General features: G+C 40.4%; 2 protein-coding genes across 11 annotated transcripts in view; one reads left to right on the top strand and one right to left on the bottom strand.

The window, feature by feature from the left end:
- Positions 1–184: 184 nt before the first annotated feature.
- On the top strand, positions 185–12,142 carry COX6C (cytochrome c oxidase subunit 6C). Of its 2 annotated transcripts, none has more exons than XM_014858830.3 (4): positions 185–317; positions 1,344–1,471; positions 3,785–3,913; positions 12,014–12,142. In XM_014858830.3, exons 2-3 carry the CDS (start codon positions 1,358–1,360, stop codon positions 3,896–3,898), a joined length of 228 nt encoding a protein of 75 aa, XP_014714316.1. In that variant the 5' UTR covers positions 185–317; positions 1,344–1,357; the 3' UTR covers positions 3,899–3,913; positions 12,014–12,142. The 2 variants fall into 2 exon arrangements, with proteins under 2 accessions (XP_014714316.1, XP_014714317.1); XM_014858831.3 differs by lacking the exon at positions 185–317 and adding an exon at positions 338–462.
- Positions 12,143–13,078: 936 nt separating this feature from the next.
- VPS13B (vacuolar protein sorting 13 homolog B) overlaps positions 13,079–19,334 on the bottom strand; it is a 781,052-nt gene continuing 774,796 nt past the window's right edge. For all 9 annotated transcript variants that reach the window (XM_044743909.2, XM_044743903.2, XM_044743908.2 and 6 more), the window contains 2 exons: positions 18,842–19,091; positions 13,079–14,939 (listed from right to left, as the gene is read on the bottom strand). In XM_044743909.2, coding sequence (XP_044599844.2) covers positions 14,691–14,939; positions 18,842–19,091 — 499 coding nt within the window. In that variant the 3' untranslated portion in view covers positions 13,079–14,690. The remainder of the gene's footprint in view (positions 14,940–18,841; positions 19,092–19,334) is intronic.

Below are 19,334 nucleotides of genomic sequence, written 5' to 3'. Positions count from 1 at the left end.
AGAGAATTATTTTTTTTTAATTCACATATTAAATACCTTCGAATTCTCTAATAAATTCATATTAATTCTGTATATGAGTAAGATTAATTTCTCCAACATACTAAGGAAACCCATTCAGAAGGTAACCTAAATTGAAGGTCACCCAGGCAAGCTAATTAGTGGTGAGCTTCAGCTGACTGGTGTGAAGCGCGCTGCAGGTCTCTTGAGCTCTTTCGGCTACCGTCGCTGGGTCCTCTCCGTTCGCTCTCCTTCTGCGCCTGCGCGCTGCCGCAGAGTCGTCCATTTCTCCGTCAGTCAGGAAGGACGCCGGTGTTAAGGTGAGCTGTGTCGCGTCCTTCGTTCGGGGACGCCCGAACCATAACCGCCACCTCCCGCTCCCTGCTCTCAGTCTGCCGTGGAGCTGAGTCGTGACTGCATCTCTGTGGTCGAGGAACCTCGGACCTCTCGGCTGCGTCGACCCCTGTACGCCCCCGCCGCGACCTCAGGAGGGCGGCGAGCTGGCGGCGGGGCCCCCCGGAGCCAAATGGGCTGCGGGGGCCTCGAGGAACCTACCGGGCTGCGGAGGCGGCCGGCCTCGGCCCAGTTCCCGCTGCGTTTCCCCCCAGTCACTGTGACCTTGCTTAGGTCATTTGGCCCGTCTGGCCCGTGTTTTCACCCGCGGAAAAGGAGTAGCGGTTTCCTCCTCAGCGTGCCTCGAGGCGTAGGGGCCGGCGCTCGGCGGCGTTAGCTGTGCCCAGCGTTTGTGACTCCACGAGGGAAGCTGGAGAAGGGCAGCCGTGCCTGTGGCGGGAGGGAAGGGCCGTCCCGCCGCGGCCTCCTTTCCGGCCCTGCCCGCCGCCGCGTTAGCGGGGTCTGCAGGCTCGGCCCGCGCCGCCGCTCACTGGGCCTCCTGGCCCGCTTGTAATCCTTTACCGCGTGGCCTTGGACAAGTGACATAACTTTCGTGTGCCCCAGTTTTGTCATCAGTAAAATGGGAATGATGACTGTCTCAGGGGTGTCTGGAAGATTAAAAGCTGTAAGTGCATTGGCGCTTGTCGGTCTAGAGCCGCTGCCAGCTTCCTGGGGCTGGGGGAGTCTTGTTGGTAGTTTCTGCTCCGCGGTTACCGTCGCGGCCGCAGTTCTCTCGCTTATTTAGGGTGGTCGTTCCGTCTGTGAGAGGGGAAAACGAGGAAGCAGGCTGAGCTTTAAACACGTTAGGCTTTGTGGGAGGAGGCCGTCGCCTATCCTCCCTCTGCCTTTCTAGGTAATAAATACATTATGCGGCAGAATTCTTTAGATATCTTACTATGTTCTAAGACTTCTGTTTTCTAAGACTTCTCTTTTCTTACTATTTTACCTACCAGGGGGAATAACTACCATGGCTTCCAGTGCTTTGACGAAACCCCAGATGCGTGGCCTTCTGGCCAAGCGTCTGCGATTTCACATCGTTGGAGCATTCATTGTATCCTTGAGTGTTGCAACTTTCTATAAGGTATGTATGTTTGATTTTTACTCTGCGTATGGCCCAAATATGTCTTTTAAATTTAAAAATGTATTTTATTTTCATAAATAGTTTAGAGTCTTTTAAAGGAACTCCCTCTTTAATATGCCTCCTTCCACTTACCTTTCCTCCACTCACCTCAGTGTGACAGGAAAGTACTTCATATTCCTGGGATAGCTTGTCCTTCGGTAAATGAAGCTAGGGCTGCCATGACAAAGTAGCACAAACTGGGTGGCTTAAACAGCAGAAATTCATTGTTTGTTTGAGAGGCTGGAGATCTAAGATCAAGGTGGCTGCAGGGTGGATTTCTTCTAAGGCCTCTGGCTTGGCTTGTAGATGGCTGTCTTCTCCTTGTGTCTTCAGATGGTCCTCTGTGTCTTAGCCTGTGTCTGTCTGGATTTTCTTTTATCAGGATGCTAGTCGTACTGGATTAAGACCCACGCCAAAGACCTCGTTTTAACTTTATTACCTCTTTAAAGACTTTATCTCTAAATACTGTTACATTCTGAGGTGCTGGGGGATTAAGACTTCACACGAATTTTGGGAGAGAAAGTTCAGCTCATAGCACAGGCTATAATTGTTTTATTTAAGCAGAGGGATGGGGAAGGCAGTAGTTCTGTTTGGCACCTTGAAGAATTGTTGCCACAGAGTTGCATTTTAACTCTGTGCTTTCTATGGATTTTAGTGTTGTGCCTTTTGGTTTTTTTAATAAGTTTTTTTAAATTGTAAAATACACATAAAATTTAACAAATATTAAAGTGTGCAGTTCAGTGGTATTAAATACATTCATAATATTGTGCAACCGTCACCATCTCCGTGACTTTTCGTCTTGTAAAACTGAAACTCTGTATCCGTTAAACAATAACCTTCCATTCCCCACTCCCCATCCCCACCCCGCGGAACCACAGTTTTGCTTTCTGTCTTTGATTTTAACTACTCTAGGTATCTCGTATAAATTAAAAAAATAAAAAATTCATTTGCTTTTATTTCTTGGGTTTGTTGACTGAGCCTTTTATGTTATTTCTCTCTGCCTTAGTGTTCAGTGTTTTTAAAACAAAAAATATTTTTCTTGTCATGACAGAATGCTCACAGTTGCTTTGTAGGTAGGTAATGGGTCCAAGCAGACCTTGTTCAGAGGGTTGCAGTGGGGCTTATGCCTCTTGGTTTTACTGGAAGAAGTTGGGAATTCAAATAGGTGGAGCGGTAAAACTGGCCAGATGGAAGGCTCTTGCTGTGTTAAGATGAAGTATCATGATTCCATGTTTCTGCAGCACCTTAACTGATGTGGATTGGCACTAGGAAGAATTTTTTTTTTCTTTTGAGGAAGATTAGCCCTGAACCAACTACTGCCAGTCCACCTCTTTTTGCTGAGGAAGGCTGGCCCTGAGCTAACATCCATGCCCATCTTCCTCTACTTTATATGTGGGACACCTACCACAGCATGGCTTGCCAAGCAGTGCCATGTCCACACCCGGGATCCAAACTGATGAACCCCAGGCCACTGAGAAGCGGAACGTGTGAATTTAACCACTGTGCCACCTGGCCGGCCCCAGAAGAATTTTTTACTGGTTTTTATATGCAGGATGGGATTTGAATTTAGATTATAATACAAACATTGAAATCTTTTAGGCAGTGTTTTGTGGAGAATAAAACCTTTGCCAGATGACAGACCTGGGTGTGAATCCTGGTTGAGCCACCTACCAACTAGTGCTTCTCCCTAGCCCTTAATCAAGTCACTTAAACTCTGAGTCCTTTTCCTCATGTGTAAAACAGGTCAGTGTCTATTCTAAGGGCTTAACGTTGAAGTCTAAATCACCCAGGGCTCTTGCCAGATAGAAAGCTTCTGTGCCTTTCAGAGGCACATGGTTACAGAATCAATCTCAGACTCCTTTGAAATTAATAGTATAACTTAAATTGAATCAGAATATTTTAGCTGGTCTCAGCTGTGGAAATATTTAGCTTTGGCCAGAGGGAAGGCTGCAGTCTACCTTCTCCCTAAATCTTTTAGCTTTCTGGGTGTCTCCCTTTGACTCTTACCAGTCTGTACACACCCCCCCAACACCCACCCACCCACGCAACAAAATCCATCCCTAGGCAAGGAGGGTTCCTCTTGCTAAGTAGTTTCCCTAAGGCTGCTTTTTCTTTCCTTGCATCTGTCTCAGTGCCTCCACCGTTTGTCTTAGGAAATAGAGGGTTCAAGTTAAAGGTGAACACACACACATAATGTATTGTGATTTATGTTGTCTTTAGTATTGTTTCTAATAATCTAAAAAATAAGTTCTAATGGAATATGTTACTTTTTAGTTTGCTGTGGCTGAACCGAGAAAGAAAGCATATGCAGATTTCTACAGAAATTATGATTCCATGAAAGATTTTGAGGAGATGAGGAAGGCTGGTATCTTTCAGAGTGCAAAGTGATTTTGGAATATAAAGGTAATATGGCTATTTGAAGTTACTGTTTAGAATTTTTTTAAATTGTGGTAAAATACACATAACATAAAATTTACTGTCTTAACTGTCTTTTTCCCTTTGCTGAGGAATATTCGCCTTGAGCTAACAACGGTGCCAATCTTCCTCTATTTTATATGTTGGTATGTTGCATGGCCGCCAACAAGTGGTGTAGGTCCATGCCCAGGAACTGAACCTGGGCCCCCGAAGTGGAGTGTGCAGAATTTAACCACTAGGCCACAGGGCTGGCCCCCTGTCTTAACTATTTTTAAATGTACAGTTCGTTATTGTCGAGTACATTCACATTGTTGTAAGCCAATCTTCAGAACTCTTATCATCTTGCAAAACAAACTGTACTCATTAAACAACCCTCCCATTTCCTTCTATTGCATGCCAGCCACCATTGTCCTTTCTTTATGAATTTGACTAGTTACCTCATGTAAGTGGAATCATCAGTATTTGTCTTTTTGTGACTGGCTTATTTCACTTAATGTAATGTCCTCAAGGTTCATCCATTACAGCATCTGTCAGAATTTCCTTTTTAAGGGTAAATAATACTTCACTTTATGTATATACCATATTTTGTTTACAGCCATGCATTGCTTAATGTTGGGGATACAGTCTGAAAAATGCATCATTAGGTGATTTCTTTGTTGTGTGAACATCAGAGTGTACTTAAATAAACCTAGATGGTATAGCTTACTACACACCTAGGTTATATGGTAGTAATCTTATGGGACCACTGTTGTATATGTGGTGTGTTGCTGACCGTGATGGCATTATGCCGTGCATGACTGTATTCATCTGTTAGTGGACACTTGGATTGCTTTCACCTTTTGAATTTTGTGAATAATGCTGCTATGATGTGTGCAAATAGCTCTTTGAGACCCTACTTTCAGTACTTTGAGTATATACCGAGAAGTGGAATTGTTGGATCATATAGTAGTTCTATTTTAGTTTTTTAAGGAACCGCCATCCTATTTTACATAGCAGCAGCACCATTTTACATTCTACCAGCAGTGCACAAGGGTTCCAGTTTCTCCACATCCCTGTTAACACTTGTTCTCTCTCTTTTTTTTTTTTTTTAAATAGGAGCTGTCCTAATGGGTATGAGATGGTGTATCATTTTGGTTTTCATTTGCATTTCCCTAGTGGTTAATGATGTTGATTGTGTTTTCTTGTTCTTTTTGACTGTTTGTATATCCTCTTTGGGGAAATATCTGTTAAGTCCTTTCCCCATCTTTAAACTGATTGGTTTTTTGTTGTTGTTGAGTTGTAGGAGTTCTTTAAACGCCTTGTCAGATATATGATTTGCGAATATTTTTTCCCATTCTGTGAGATTGCCTTTTCACTCTGTTGATTGTATGCTTTGCACAGAAATTTTAAACTTTGATGGAGTCTAATTTATGTAATTCTTTTATTGCTTGTGCTTTTAATGTCATATCCAAGAAATCATTGCCAAATCCAATGTTATAAAGCTTTTTTTGTTTTCTTTTATGAGTTTTATCTTTCACTTTTAGGTCTCTGATCTGTTGAGCTTTATAGTAAGTTTTGAAATCAGGAAGTGTTAGTCTTCCAACTTCGTCTTCTTTTTCAAGATGGTTTTGTCAGGATCCCTTGATAGTCTATAAGAATTTTAGCATGAATGTTTCTATTTCTGCAGAAATACTGTTGGGATTTTGATAGAGATTGCATTATAGATGTAGATCACTTTTAGTATGGACATCCTAATAATTATAAGTATTCCAGTCCATGAACATGCAATGTCTTTCCATTTATTTGTGTCTTTAATTTCTTTCAGCAATGTTTTATAGTTTTCAGTATACCAGTCTTTTGCCTCTTTGGTTAAGTTTATTCTTAGTATTCTTTTTAATGCTATTGTAATTGGAATTGTTTTCTTTTCTGATTCTTCATTTTTAGTGTGTAGAAATGCAACTAATTTTCATGTGTTGATTTTGTATCCTATAATTTTGTTTGAGTTTATTCTAACAGTTTTTTTCTGTGGAATCTTTAGGGTTCTTTACTTATAAGATCTGGTCTTCTGCAAACAGAGATAGTTTTTCTTCTTCCTTTCCAATTTGGATGTCTTTTATTTATTTTTCTTACGTAATTGCTATGGCTAGGACTTCAAGTACCATGTTGAATAGAAGTGGTAAGAGTGGGCATCCTTGTCTTTTTCCTGATCTTAGAGGAAAAGCTTTCAGTCTTTCATCATTGGGTATGATATTAGTTGTGGGCATTTCATATATGGCCTTTATTATGTTAAGGTAGTTTCCTTCTCTCCCTAATTTGTTTCATGATAATTGTTATCATGAAGAGGTATTGAACTTTTCAAACGCTTTTATCAATTGTGATGATCTTGTGGTTTTTGCCTTTCTTCTGTGGTGTATTTCATCGATTTTCGTGTGTTTAATCATCCTTGTATTCCAGGAATAGTTCCGACTTGGTCCTGGTGTATAACCTTCTTCAAGAGCTGTTGAATTCTGTTTTTTAAGAGTTTTTGCATGTATATTTATCAGGGATATTGTTTTATAGTTTTCTTTGTCTGGCTTGGGTATCAGAGTAATGCTGGCCTTGTAGAGTGTTTTGCGTTCCTTAATGAGATGGTCAATCAGGTGTGGCCACAAGAGTAGACAGAGGCTTAGGAAACATGGTAGGGGCCATCTCTCCCCACCCCAGAAATGTTCTTCAAGATGTCAAAACATGTTAAAACACAGAAAAAAAAATATACACACACACAATACATACAGTGAATTTGGAAGTGTTCTTCCTCTACAGTTCTTTTGGAAGAGCTTGAGGAGGATTGCTGTTAATTCTTTAGAAGTTTAGTGGAATTTACTTGTGAAGCCATCTAATCCTAGGCTTTTCTTTGTTGTGAGGTTCTTTTTTTTTAAGGAACATTAGCCCTGTGCCCTTTTTCCTCTATTTTATACGTGGGATGCTTGCCATAGCATAGCTTGATTAGTGGTACCTGTGTCTGTGCCCAGGATCTGAACTGGTGAACCCCAGGCTGCCAAAGCAGAATGTTCAAACTTAACTACTACGCCACCGGGCTGCAAGTTGTGAGGTTTTTGATTGCTGATTCAATCTCCCTACTAATTATAGGTCTGTTTATGTTATCTGTTTCTTCCTGATTCATTTCTTGGTAGGTTGTGTGTTTCTAGGAATTAATCCATTTCATGTATGTTATCTAACTTGATGTACAGTTGTTTATAGTATTTTTATAATTCTTTTTATTTCTGTAAAATCAGTTATAATATCCTCTCTTGATTTCTGTTTTTAGTTATTTGAATCTTCTCCCTTTCTTAGTTGGTCTGGCTAAGGTTTGCCAATACAGTCAGGCGTTACTCAATGATAGGGGTATGATCTGAGAATGTGTCATTAGGTGATTTCATTGTTGTGCAGGCATTATAGAATGTACTTAACGCAAAGCTAGATGATATATAGCCGACTACACACCTAGACTATATGGTACTAATCTTATGGCACCAGTGTTGGATATGCAGTCTGTCCTTGACTGAAATGTTGTTATGCAGTGCATGTCTGTATTGATTTTTACAGATAAGCACCTCTTGATTTTGTTGATTTATCTCTATTTTCCTATTCTTTGTTTTGTTTATCTCTAATCTTTGTTTCCTTCCTTCTGCTAGTTTCAGGTTTAATTTGCTTTTCCTTTTCTAGCTTTTAGGTGTTAACTTCAGTTGTGGATTTCAGATTATTTCTTTTTAAATTTTCCTTGTGATAGCCTCTTTGACTCATTGGTTGTTAAAGAGTATGTTGTTTAATTTTAACATTTATGGATTTTTCTGTTTTCCTGCTGGTATTGATTTCTGGTTTCATTCTATTGTGATCAAAGAAGATGCTTGTATGTTTTAAATCTATTAAGTCTTGTTTTGTGGCCTAATATATGGCCTGTCCTGGAGAATGTTCCATATGCACTTGAGAAAAATGTCTATTTTGTTGTTTGGTAGAACGTTCCGTATCTGTTAAGTCCATTTGGTCTGTAGTGTTGTTCAAGTCCTCTATTTTCTTAATGATCTTTGTGGTTCTAGCCAGAAAAAGTTGGGTATTGAAGTTGCCTACTATTACTGTAGGGCTGTCTCTTTCTTGCTTCAATTCTGTTAGTGTTTGCTTCATATATTTGGAAGCTCTGATGTTTGGTGCATATATATTTATAACTGTTCTATCTTATTGGTCACTTAACTGCTTTATCTTTATACAGTATTGTTCTTTGTCTCTTCTGACATTGTCTGAATTAAAGTCTATTTTGTCTGATAGTAGTATAGCCACCCTTGCTCTCTTACTGTGTGGAATATCTTTTTCCATCCTTTCACTTTCAAACTGTGTATGTCCTTAAATCTAAAGTGAATCTCTTGTAGACAGCATATAGTTGGATCCTGTTTTGTATCCATTCTGCCAGTCTGTGTCTTTTGATTGGAGAGTTTAATCAGTTTACATTTAAGGTAACTACTTATAGAGAAAGACATACTATTGCTATTTTGTTAATTGTTTCTATATATCTTAGAGCTTTTTTGTCCTTCATTTCTTCCCTTAATACCTTCCTTTGTGTTTAATTTTTTTTTGTAGTGATGTGTTTTGAATCCCTTCTCATTTCCTTTTGTGTATATTCTATGGATATTTTCTTTGTGGTTACCATGGGAATTACATAAAACATGCTAAAATTATAACAGTCTACTTCAGACTGATAATAACTTACTTTAATCACATATACAAATTCTACTCTTTTACAACTTTGTTACCCCCACTTTGTTATTAATGCCACAAATTACGTATTTATATGTTGTTTACCTATTAACAGATTTATTTTATGCTTTTAAATCCTACAAAATTAAAAGTGGAGTTATGAAACAGTTATAATAATACTGGCTTTTATATTTGTCCATATATTTGCCTTTACTGGAGAACTTTTTATTTGCACATGGCTTCAAGTTATTGTCTAGTTTCCACTTGAAGAACTCCCACTGAACATCTAGTGATAATGAACTCCTTATCCATTAGCTTTTGTTTATCTGGGAATGTCTTAATTTCTTCCTATTTTTGAAGGACAGTTTTGCTGGATATAGTATCTTGGTTGACAGGGTTTTTTTGTGAGCAGTTTAAATATATCATCCAACAGCCTTCTGACCTGCAAGGTTTATGCTGAGAAATCCACTGGTAACCTTACAGAGGCTCCCTTGTAGGTGATGAATCAATTTTCTCTCATTGCTTTCACGATCTATTGACTTTGGTTCTTTACAGTTTGATTATAATGTGTCTTGGTGTGGATCTCTTTGGCTTTATCCTACTTCGAAGTAATATCTTGTATTTGTTTATCCATTTCTTTTTCTCAAATTTGGGAAGTTTTTGGCCATTGTTTCTTCAAATAAGTTCTCTGCCCCTTCCTTACTTCTGCGACTTCCATGATGCGTATATTGGTCTTTTTGATGGTGTCCCCTAAGTCCCTTAAGCTGTGTCATTCACTTCATTTTCTTTTTGCTTCTGAGACTCAGTAGTTCAAATGAACTGTTTTCAAGTTTGCTGATGCTTTCAATTCAGTTATTGTATTTTTATGCTCTGGAATTTCAATTTTTTAATAATTTCTCTTTGTTGATATTATCAGTTTGTTCATGTATTGTTTTCCTGATTTTGTTTAGCTGTCTGTGTGAGTTCTCCTTAGCTTGTTGAACATATTTAAGACAGTTTTAAAATCTTTGTCAAGTAAGTTGGAGGCATGTGTTTCTTTAGTATTGGTTTCTGGGGATTTATTTTATTCTTTTGAATGGGCCATGTTTCCCTCTTTCTTTCTATACCTTGTGATCTTTTGTTGAAATTTGGGCATTTAAATAAACAGCCACCTCTCCCATTCTTTGCACGCTGGCTCTGTGCATGGGAAGATCTTCACCAAACAGCCTGGCATAAAAGCTCAGGTTTTCTGGGGATCCATCTTCCCTGAGCCCTTGCATGTGCTTTGCTTCTAGATCCCATGTATACTTGGCTGCTTTTAAGTGTTAATTTCCCTAAGAGTCTCACCCCTGCTTCCTCTAGGAGCCTTATCAGCTGTCTGTTGTATTCCTCTGCCCATAATCTCTTGTCCATAGGTGCCCATGAGTCTGCAGTCCCTCTGCAGATCTCTCCTGTCATGGGACCCACCACTGCTTTTAGCATATCTAAACTATGTCACTGTTCCCATCAGTGCTCTGAGAAAGGCAAGCTAGAAAACAGTCCCTTGGGAAGCCCTCATACAAGTTGGAATGTTGCAAGCAGATTCCACTCTTTTCCTTCTGTCCTGAGGGAGGAGCCAGGAATTGGTCAGTTTCCTCCTGACCACACTGTGCTGCACTGAGGAGGGTGTGAAGCAAGGGTGAGGAAAAATTCGATGAAATTTTCTGCCTTGAGTGCAGCTTTTTCTTGTTGAGATGTTTGCTTGGTTGCTACACCTTCTTAACTGGTTTCTAGATTTCTTACAAAGACACTTTGGTCCATATGTTGTTGCGTTTTCTGTGGGGGAACAGGAGTCTGGAGCTTTGTAGTCCACCATCTTGTTGATGTATGAAGTTATTTTTTTATGTTCCAGGTTATTTCACGTTTTATGCTGTTATTAATTGCTAGATTGGCATTAGGAAAATCACACTTTAAGAAGTACTTTAAAAAAACAAAAGGATTTGACACCTTTTATAGTTTAGTTGAGTGCCCATTATTAGTGATTTTGTTGGCTTTCCCTGGATTCTGGTTTGGTCTGTCTTATCCACAAAGTCCTTGTGCCTTATGGATGGTGTAAATTAAGGTTCTGTGTCTAGAAAGGGACTGACTTGCATGCTGATGAAAGGTCATCCACTAAATTGACTTGAAAGCATGTGTCCCATACCCGATGAAAGTATTCATACTCTGGAATCTTATCATTCATGTATTTAAATTTATTCAAGGTCAACAAAAAAGCAAGATAGAACAACATAAGTAGAATTAAAGATTCTGTTGACCATCTCAGTCTGAGTTTGATGTGACAAGGGAAATGTGAATCTGCTGTTTTTTCCAGGCAGGCTGATCCTGAATGAGAATTCCAGCTGGTGGGGGGGGGGGGGGGGGGTGTGTGTGTGTGTGCCTGCCTTCCCACATTACAGGGGGTGGGGGAGACCTGCTGCATTGGACTTAAGATCAGTTTTCTAAAAGACTCAAGGATAATTTTGAATATAAGTAATTTTGCCTAATATAAGACTCATTCTATAATATTCCATTTCTATAGTTGTTTATCTTAAGAAAATATCTGAAATGCACATAGATCCATACACTAAGTAGCCACAGTATTACTAGTAATAGTAGAAAAAATAGAACTTTATTTCCAGTGGTTGGAAAATTGATAAGGAGTTATGCTTTTTTCATACTATGGACTATTGGGTCCATTAGGAATTATATTCACAAAGTAACATGAAGAAATTATGTAATAGAAAATTAAGAATGTTTTATATAAAGGATGATCTATGTTAAATAAAAATTGGACAGAAAAAACAAGTGGAGGTTAAAGATCAAGAAAATAGTAGTTCTGTGTGGAATCTTGACGTTGCTGTTTTCTCATAACTTTGAAATTTTCAAATTTCCCACAGTGGGTATACATTTCATAATCAGATGTTAACAGGCTAATTTTTAATATTTGTTAGACTTTTATCTTCTTTATTTATAAGAAGTTGTGTTTAAAAATCAGTAAGGAAAATCAGACTTGGAGGTAGGAATAGAAGTATCATTTAGAATAGATTGGCTGCTGCTTCTAGGAACAGTATGTGAGTATGAGAAGGAAATGGAGGGGGGTGGACCTGAGAGAGAAGAAAAAAGCATAAGTTGGTAAATGAAAGCAAGAAACCAGAGTAAGATGTGGTATGCCCAAAATGGAAAAGAGAGTGGTCAGGAAGCTTGGTGGAGAATGGACCCAAAGCCCAGGCAGCCTCAACTGGGCTTCTCCTGGGCTAATGGTGAGTGAGCAAAGTGTGGGCTCCACTAGTAGGAGTAGACCTCAGATGATCTCAGGGGTGGTGAGGTATTAAAAGAGATACTTAATGCTTGTCATTAACTTAGCCACTATGTTTTTCTCCACAGAATTTCTTTGGGTTGAGTTCCACGGAAGTTTGTCACTCGTTGACCTGTGTTCCTGAACTATGAAACATCAATATTTGGGCTAAGGAATAGTTTCTCTTGATAAATAAATAAGAAATACATGGACAGTAAGTCTTTGCTCAGTTATTCTTACTGATATAATTCAAGGCACTTGCATCAGAACTGATTAGAGATTTTAACTGTGTTCATGAACCTTATGAAGATAATTTGATTTTACTATTATAAATTTCATCATTTTGGGACATTTTTGATTGCTCTGCCGTTTTGTCCATTTCACTGAGATACCACCAGGTGCAGTTTCTTAGTCCTAGGCCATGGATTTAAGGCCTGCATGAGCCTACATGACTGCAGTCATCCCTTGGTATCCACAGGGGATTGGTTCCAGGACATCCCCCCCCATACAAGAATCCAAGGATGCTCAAGTCCCTTAAACCTCCATATTGACACATTCCCCATCTGCAGATTCAACTAGCATAATCAACATAGGACATAATCCTTGGGCGTCACCATCACCGTTTGGTAGTTCTGCTCGATCAACCACCAGACAGATATAATAGATAATTGAAATTTAAGGATCTTTACTCAGTATTGCTTTACTAAAGAGTATGTATATGCATTTGCATTTCGGAATATGTATCTATCTAGTCCAGAAAAAACTGTTACTTAACTGGAATTAAGTAATGTCTACTAATGACCAACAGAGTATAGTAACTAACTAACTTTTTTTAGAGGAGGTCTTAGGACCTTTATTAATTATGCTTTTTTTTTTTGTTGAGATCAAAGTGATACACTGAGAGCTTTAAAAATGGTTTATTTTAGGGGCTGGCCCTGTGGTGCAGGAGTTAGGTTCGCACGCTCTGCTTAGGTGGCCTGGGGTTGGCTGTTGGACCCTAGGTGCAGATGTATGCACTGCTTATTGAGCCATGCTGTGGCAGGCATCCCACGTATGAAGTGGAGAAAGATGGGCATGGATGTTAGCTCAGGGCCAGTCTTCCTCAGCAAAAAGAGGGGGATTGGTGGCAGATGTTAGCTCAGGGCTAATCTTCCTTTAAAAAAAATTATTTTAGGCACAGCTAATAATTTAATCACTGATTGTCACTTTATTATTAGGATAACAAAAGCTGTTTCTTACCCTTTTTAACTCGTGCAAAATTCTTGAGTCCCAATAAATAATGTGAGCTGTATTACACTCAGGTATCACTGAAAAACTGCATTTAAAAACCCTTGGTGACAATACACATTTATGTGTGATAATTTAAGAATTTCTTTTATTTTAAGCAGTTTTATATAATAATTCTTAGAAGTAGTATGCAAAATTGCCATAAAAGAAGAATTAGTACATATTTACATTCTTAAAAGTAGTTACTCTTGAGGTTAGTTGACAAAACTGTCACTTTCCTAAATGAGTATGACACAACAAACTAATGGAGGAACCATTTCTTCATATTCAACCTGAGTTGTCCATTAAGTCTTGCTTTCCAGAAACAATTACGCAGAGACTTCTTATACCCAATGACATGTGAGGCATAAAGATCAGTGGGCATGTGAAATGAATTTTCTTAGCATCTCACAATTGTAGGTTAGTTATAGGTTGCAGGCCCAAGTTTGGATGTAATCAGTAAAAATGTGTTTTAATAGGAGTATGAGATATTTACTGAATATTAAGGATGATATCTGGTGACCTGGGGTGTTAAGCCAAACCCATCCTTAAATGCAAAATTATATCAGACACTGGGAGTATGTTTGTACTTTATCAAGTCAATTCAGCCAAAAAAAGTATTCGGACGGGTTCACTCTTAAGATCAATACTGGGGTTCTTGACTCCCCTCCAGTGCACCAGGGCAGTATGAATTCTGCTCTACCCCTTCCACGAGGGAGTGTCAAAGTGAGTTCTTAGTAGTGTTTGTTTTGTTTATGAAACTAAAGAAACTCACCTGAGCTCTTTGGGTTTGTTTTCATCAGCAGACACAAAAGATTTACTCCAAGCTTGCCTAATAAAGCCTAAACTGGAAAAACATTTTTCCAGCGTGTACATGAACAGTCATCAGAATGTCCTGTAAATTTTCAGTAAAACGCAGACTTTAAACTATGAATATACATAACAGCTTTCACTTAAAGAACAGCATCACATTAAAGTAACAAATTCAATAGGTTAAAAACAACAAAATCGTAAACATTTAATTTCATTTAAAGAATCTGAACCTTTGCAGACAAGGGTATTACTGGAAAGATGATGTCTTAGCCTGAAAACAGATATATCTGGGAATGAAGTTTTAATCTGTCTCTCTATTCTAAGGTCTTGACCACATTTTGCGTTAGAGCAGAGAGTTAACGGATCCTAATTGTAGTTGAAATGTTAGCAAATATAGAGCCAAAAGGAATGCATTTTCTATGTGTGAGAAGACTACAACATATAGGATTCTATTAACCATTGTCCCCAAATGGGAAAGGAACAAGTTTTTAATCACTCCGTTATAAATTATCATCTTCTTAGTTTCAGGGAGAAGGAAGAATCTGAATTTTAGAAGAGGCTAGAAAATTACTCTACCTACAGCTGTAGATAAGTGTTGGCCTTGCGTCCATATTACGTGTTAGAACTAGTTAGGTTTCTCTTTCAAAAATAAATTGCACAAGCAGGAATCAATACCTTAGAGGGGACTCAAGGGAACCCTTTCCTCAGGGCTTTATTTTTCACCATGGTAAATTTACTGATGAAGACTTGAGCAAAATGTGGATCAACCATGTAATGGTATGTTTTCATGGTGGAGGGGAGAGGTTCCACAGCCACCACAGGACATGGTGTCTGCATGGAGGAACAGCTGGGGGCCAGGTGACATGATGTCTTTGTGACGTAGTCTACAAGTCTGTTGTACTGTTGTTCTGACAGTCTCTCTCGGGCTCCATCCACCTGGTATCCAAAAATAAAGATTGTTTAGTTGCCAAACCCTGAGAAGGAGACGTCTGTAACAAACTAACTTATTCTTTATCTTTTGCCTTGATACATTTGTACATTATGCCTTTTAGGTATCTAATAAAGCCATTTTATCTAAAACAGTGCTTTTATTTTCTTCTGAACTGTGGCAGTGATAACTGCAACTTCAGCAGTATAACAAAAGCTCTGCATGAGAATGTTAGGACAGCCTCCTCTGAATAAGCTTTTGCTGTTGTGTAAAATTCCCATGTTTGAAGTTGATGATTTGATAACACTTTACTCAACTATTAAAACATCTGTCACTGCTCTTTACTAACCAGCCCAGGAACAAAGGAGAAAAGCGTCTTTCCCTTGCCTAAATCTAATCAACATTAAACTCAGCACCCTGAAATAAAAGCTCTCTTTCCTGCTTCCTCAGACCTCTTCAGACAGAACCTCTTCAGTTGGATAGGAAAAAAGTGGAGAAGAGCAGCTCCTTCAAACTAGTGGCTTTGGACAGAGCATTAAAAAAAAACCTTTGAACTGTAACATTTTCTGTTTTTATAAATACTAGGATTTAAAGCCAGAAGAAATAAATTAAAAAAACTGGGCAGAGGAAGGGGAAATTTTTATGGAAAAAAAGGGAGGATGCAAAGTACATTTATGGTTCATAAAAGTCTGGCTCATCTTCAGTGGAACTCAAACAGGAGAACTGAGATATACTACCTAACTTCTTAAGTGAGATTTTGTGAGAAAGCACCCATCAAAGGCAGTTAGAGCTATAAATTCTTCCCACCCTGAAATTCTGTAGCTATCTAGTGTGTAGATCAAGTGGAGTGGGAAGTTTCTAATGTAAGCCACTGGATCTGTGGGAATCAGGTAGCCACTGACCTTTCAGTGGTCTTTACCTACCAAATGTTGGCAAGACCACTCCGGAAGAATTATAAACATTTCAACGAGTAGTAATATAAGGAATTTCTATGTATTTCTGTAGGGCACAGAAACAATGCAGCCAAAAGCACCTTAAAAGCTGCAGAAAGCCAGAGGGATGGTAAAGACACAGAAAAGGGGCCTGCCAGAGGAATGAGGGCATCTGTTTGAGTTCGGGTCTCATATTTTTAAGCTTGGGAAAGAAAATAAAGGCCCCCAAAGTATTCACTGACAGATGAAAGCTGTGCACCACCAGGCAAAAGCCAGAGCTCTGATGATATCATTTGATGGGGTCAGGATTCAGCTGGAAAGCTTTGAATACACAGAAAATCTTAATTGCTCCTCCTGAACAGCAGCACAGGAAAGCCTGTGTTGTGAAAGGAAGCTGGCCAAGGAATAAATTGACCTTCTGACTCATTTTGAGCCTCTCATAAGGGATTTCAATAATGTGCCAGGCATATTAAGCAATTATTACCCTAAAAATGGCTACATTTAACCAAGAAAAGCAAACGCTAATTTAAAAATATCTGAATCCTGCCATATTTGAATATACTGAATGATGTCATCTACAAATTAGTTCCTTCCAAAATTCAAAGGAGCCGTGTTTCCTAGCATCTAAAGCAAAAAACAAGAAAAGCCATTTTATATAAAAATCTTAAAATACTGTTCTTAGTTTTCCCTGAAAGACAGCAGGTAGGCTTCTTAACCCAGCTTTATGTCTGAGGATTAGGTCGGTATGCACTGACATGAGCATGCAATTGAGGGGAATTCACTGTCAAGCAGGGTCCTTGCATGACACCCCCCCCCCCCCATTTTGAAAATACATTGGATTACAGCCCTTTTAAGGAATGGTTTACTGTCTCAAACAAAAGAAATATGCATTTTGTTCTGCAGCTTAGGTATCCTTTGGGGTGAGTGGCAGAGGTTAGGGTTTGGACACAGGACTGAGGGGGCAGCTGTTTCTTATGAGGAGTCGAGGGGAGAGGAATAGTGGAATAGATGTAGAGAAAGAATTTGGAGGCTGAAGGCATACTGATATCCACCCTTTCTGTCCAGTGCCAGGTGCTCCTGTGAACGTTCAATATCTGTCTCTAATAGCTACCCTGCTCTCAGTCATCTTTTCCTCTCTGTTTTAACCATCCCTTAATTCCAACCCTTTGTTATCCCTGAAACAACGGAAAACCAGTGTTGAGCATGATGTCCAGAGTATCAGTGCTTCTGCCTCTAACTCAGGGATCCTATGGTCTCAGTTAGCCTTGCCAACTTCTAGGGGTAGTGACTCCAGCTATCATCTTAACCCCTAGAGAAACTGAAGTCTCTTCCCCTCCAGCTATGATAATTCTCCACAGTACCCTCCTCAAACAGAGAAGCCAAAGAGAGAAGGATTGCAATTGAAGACAGGGGAGACAGTTTAACAGCAAAAGATGAATCTCTAGTCTCAACTAAGATCTCAAGTATTTTCCAAGCAGCTAAGGAATAATGGTCACAGATATTCCTCAGGGCATTGGAAGTTTCTCTAAGGACCAAGGACTTGAAGATAATGATACTATCCCTTGCCAAATCTTGTAGCCAGATCACTGCTGCTTTATTGTTAACTGGATCAGAAGATTTTGGCAGATCTAATAAAGGCAGCCTGGACATCTGACCTCCGTTTATTCCCAGAAAGTCATCAACTTGAAGAGGCAGTGTAGTCCTAGTGCCAAGCCCCAGCTTAAAGCCTGACTGATTATGATCCAAGAAACTAGGGAAATCTCGGAGTTGTTGTGGTTGGCTGCCTTCCATCTTCTCAGATAATTTTACCCAAACAGTGGTGTGAGGGAGATGCAGGCTCCCATAACCAGGAAGGAAATAAAGGAGAAATGGGCAGGACCTGCTGGAGGCAAGTTTGCTGTCCTTTCTTGGGGCCACTCAGTCCCGAGGTTAGCACCAGCAGGCTCCAGCTTGCCAGGGATCCATCTTGCCTTGTGGGAAATGACGTTTGTTTCTGAAGTCAACACTGCCCGTTCAGAAGATCAACTGCCCGTTGATGAGGCAGTTACTGGGGAGGCAGGGACAAAGAGCAATTTTCCAGTGGGCACACCTGCTTACCGTGGGATAGATTGCAGGAAGCGGTGCCACTTTTTTCAGGGCTCACCTTTGACCCCTGACAGCATGCCCCATCTGAGCATCCGTTCTACATCAACTTGTGTGTGGCCAGGAGCCAGCAGTCGGCACATCTCAGAAGCCATGTGGCCAGGGAGCTGTCTCAAGAGCCTAAGCAGCATCCCCAGGAGGTACCCTCTGGTACTTAGGGGATGGGAACCTGTCCATGGGAAAGGGAACATAGAGCCACACAGAATACAGGGCAGTGGGTAGGAGAGAGATCTGTTCACAAAACTTGGACCCCTGAAGTCTCAGGGGCTGGGAATGGCAGAAGCAGTGTGTTAGACCTCCTGATTTGTGAACTTTCAAAGGTCCAGCCTATTGCCTGTGCCTTGTTTCACTTGACACCCCTCACTTCTATGGTGGTCCTCTCCTGTACTCCCAGACTGCTGCGGGCACTCTCAGGCCTCGTGTAGCCATGGCCCTGCTTTGTGAGTAGTTGCATGGAATTGCTGCCTTTGTCCTGGCTCTTGTACAGACCTACTTGTTTTGGAGCTCTACTGTCCTGTCCTGTCCACTCTAGCACTGCAGCCCATGATAACCAAGCCTTGTTCAATTCATACGGTTGCTTAGCCTCAGGCTGTGGGTCCATCTAGCTTACTGCTGGGCTCTCCTGTGGAAGGTTCACATGAACAGCTATGTAAGGACTTCACAACCCCTTTCTGCAATGGCCCTCTCACCTCCCATACTCTTTTCTCTGGTAGCCCTCCTGGTCTCTGGCAGCCACTCCAGAGGCTGCAGGCTCATAAATGCCTGGTACCAGTGGTTGGCCTGCATCTTGACCTTACCAGCAGCTAGCCTTGGTCACCCCATTTTCTGAAATGTACCTCCACATCACATGCCACTCTTGGCTGCTTGAGCTGTACGATGAGCAGGTCGTTTTGCTTGCTGTCCTGGGCACAGTCGATCTCCGTGATGGGAAAGGCCTGCTGCTGTGTATCCTCGCTGACACTCACCACGAAGAGCACTTCCGATGTCAGCAGCAAGCACCCTTCGTGCTCCTGGCCTGAGCCCCTCACCAGAACCACATCCAGGGCCATGTGGACTTCTGGTCTGCCCAGAGACTGTAGCATTTTCCTGTTTCAAAGGAGAAAAGTAAGACCAGGAGCCAGCTTGGAAAAGATAGTCACATATCAGTGCTCACTGTTTGTACCAGGGGTTGGGGCAATCCTACACAAAGCTCCCCAAGGGCAAAAGGGCCCTCACCAATCTGATTATTAATTTTAGCTTGAAATGTAATTGTCGCTTTAATTATCAAATGCTCATTCCAAGGGAACGTCTGCCAATGTGCATTCTTCCCTGAGTGGTACACATGGGGCA

This window comes from Equus asinus, chromosome 12, assembly GCF_041296235.1.
Source record: "Equus asinus isolate D_3611 breed Donkey chromosome 12, EquAss-T2T_v2, whole genome shotgun sequence".
NCBI classification, from domain to species: Eukaryota; Metazoa; Chordata; class Mammalia; order Perissodactyla; family Equidae; genus Equus; species Equus asinus.
This window is presented reverse-complemented; position numbering and strand designations above follow the sequence as displayed.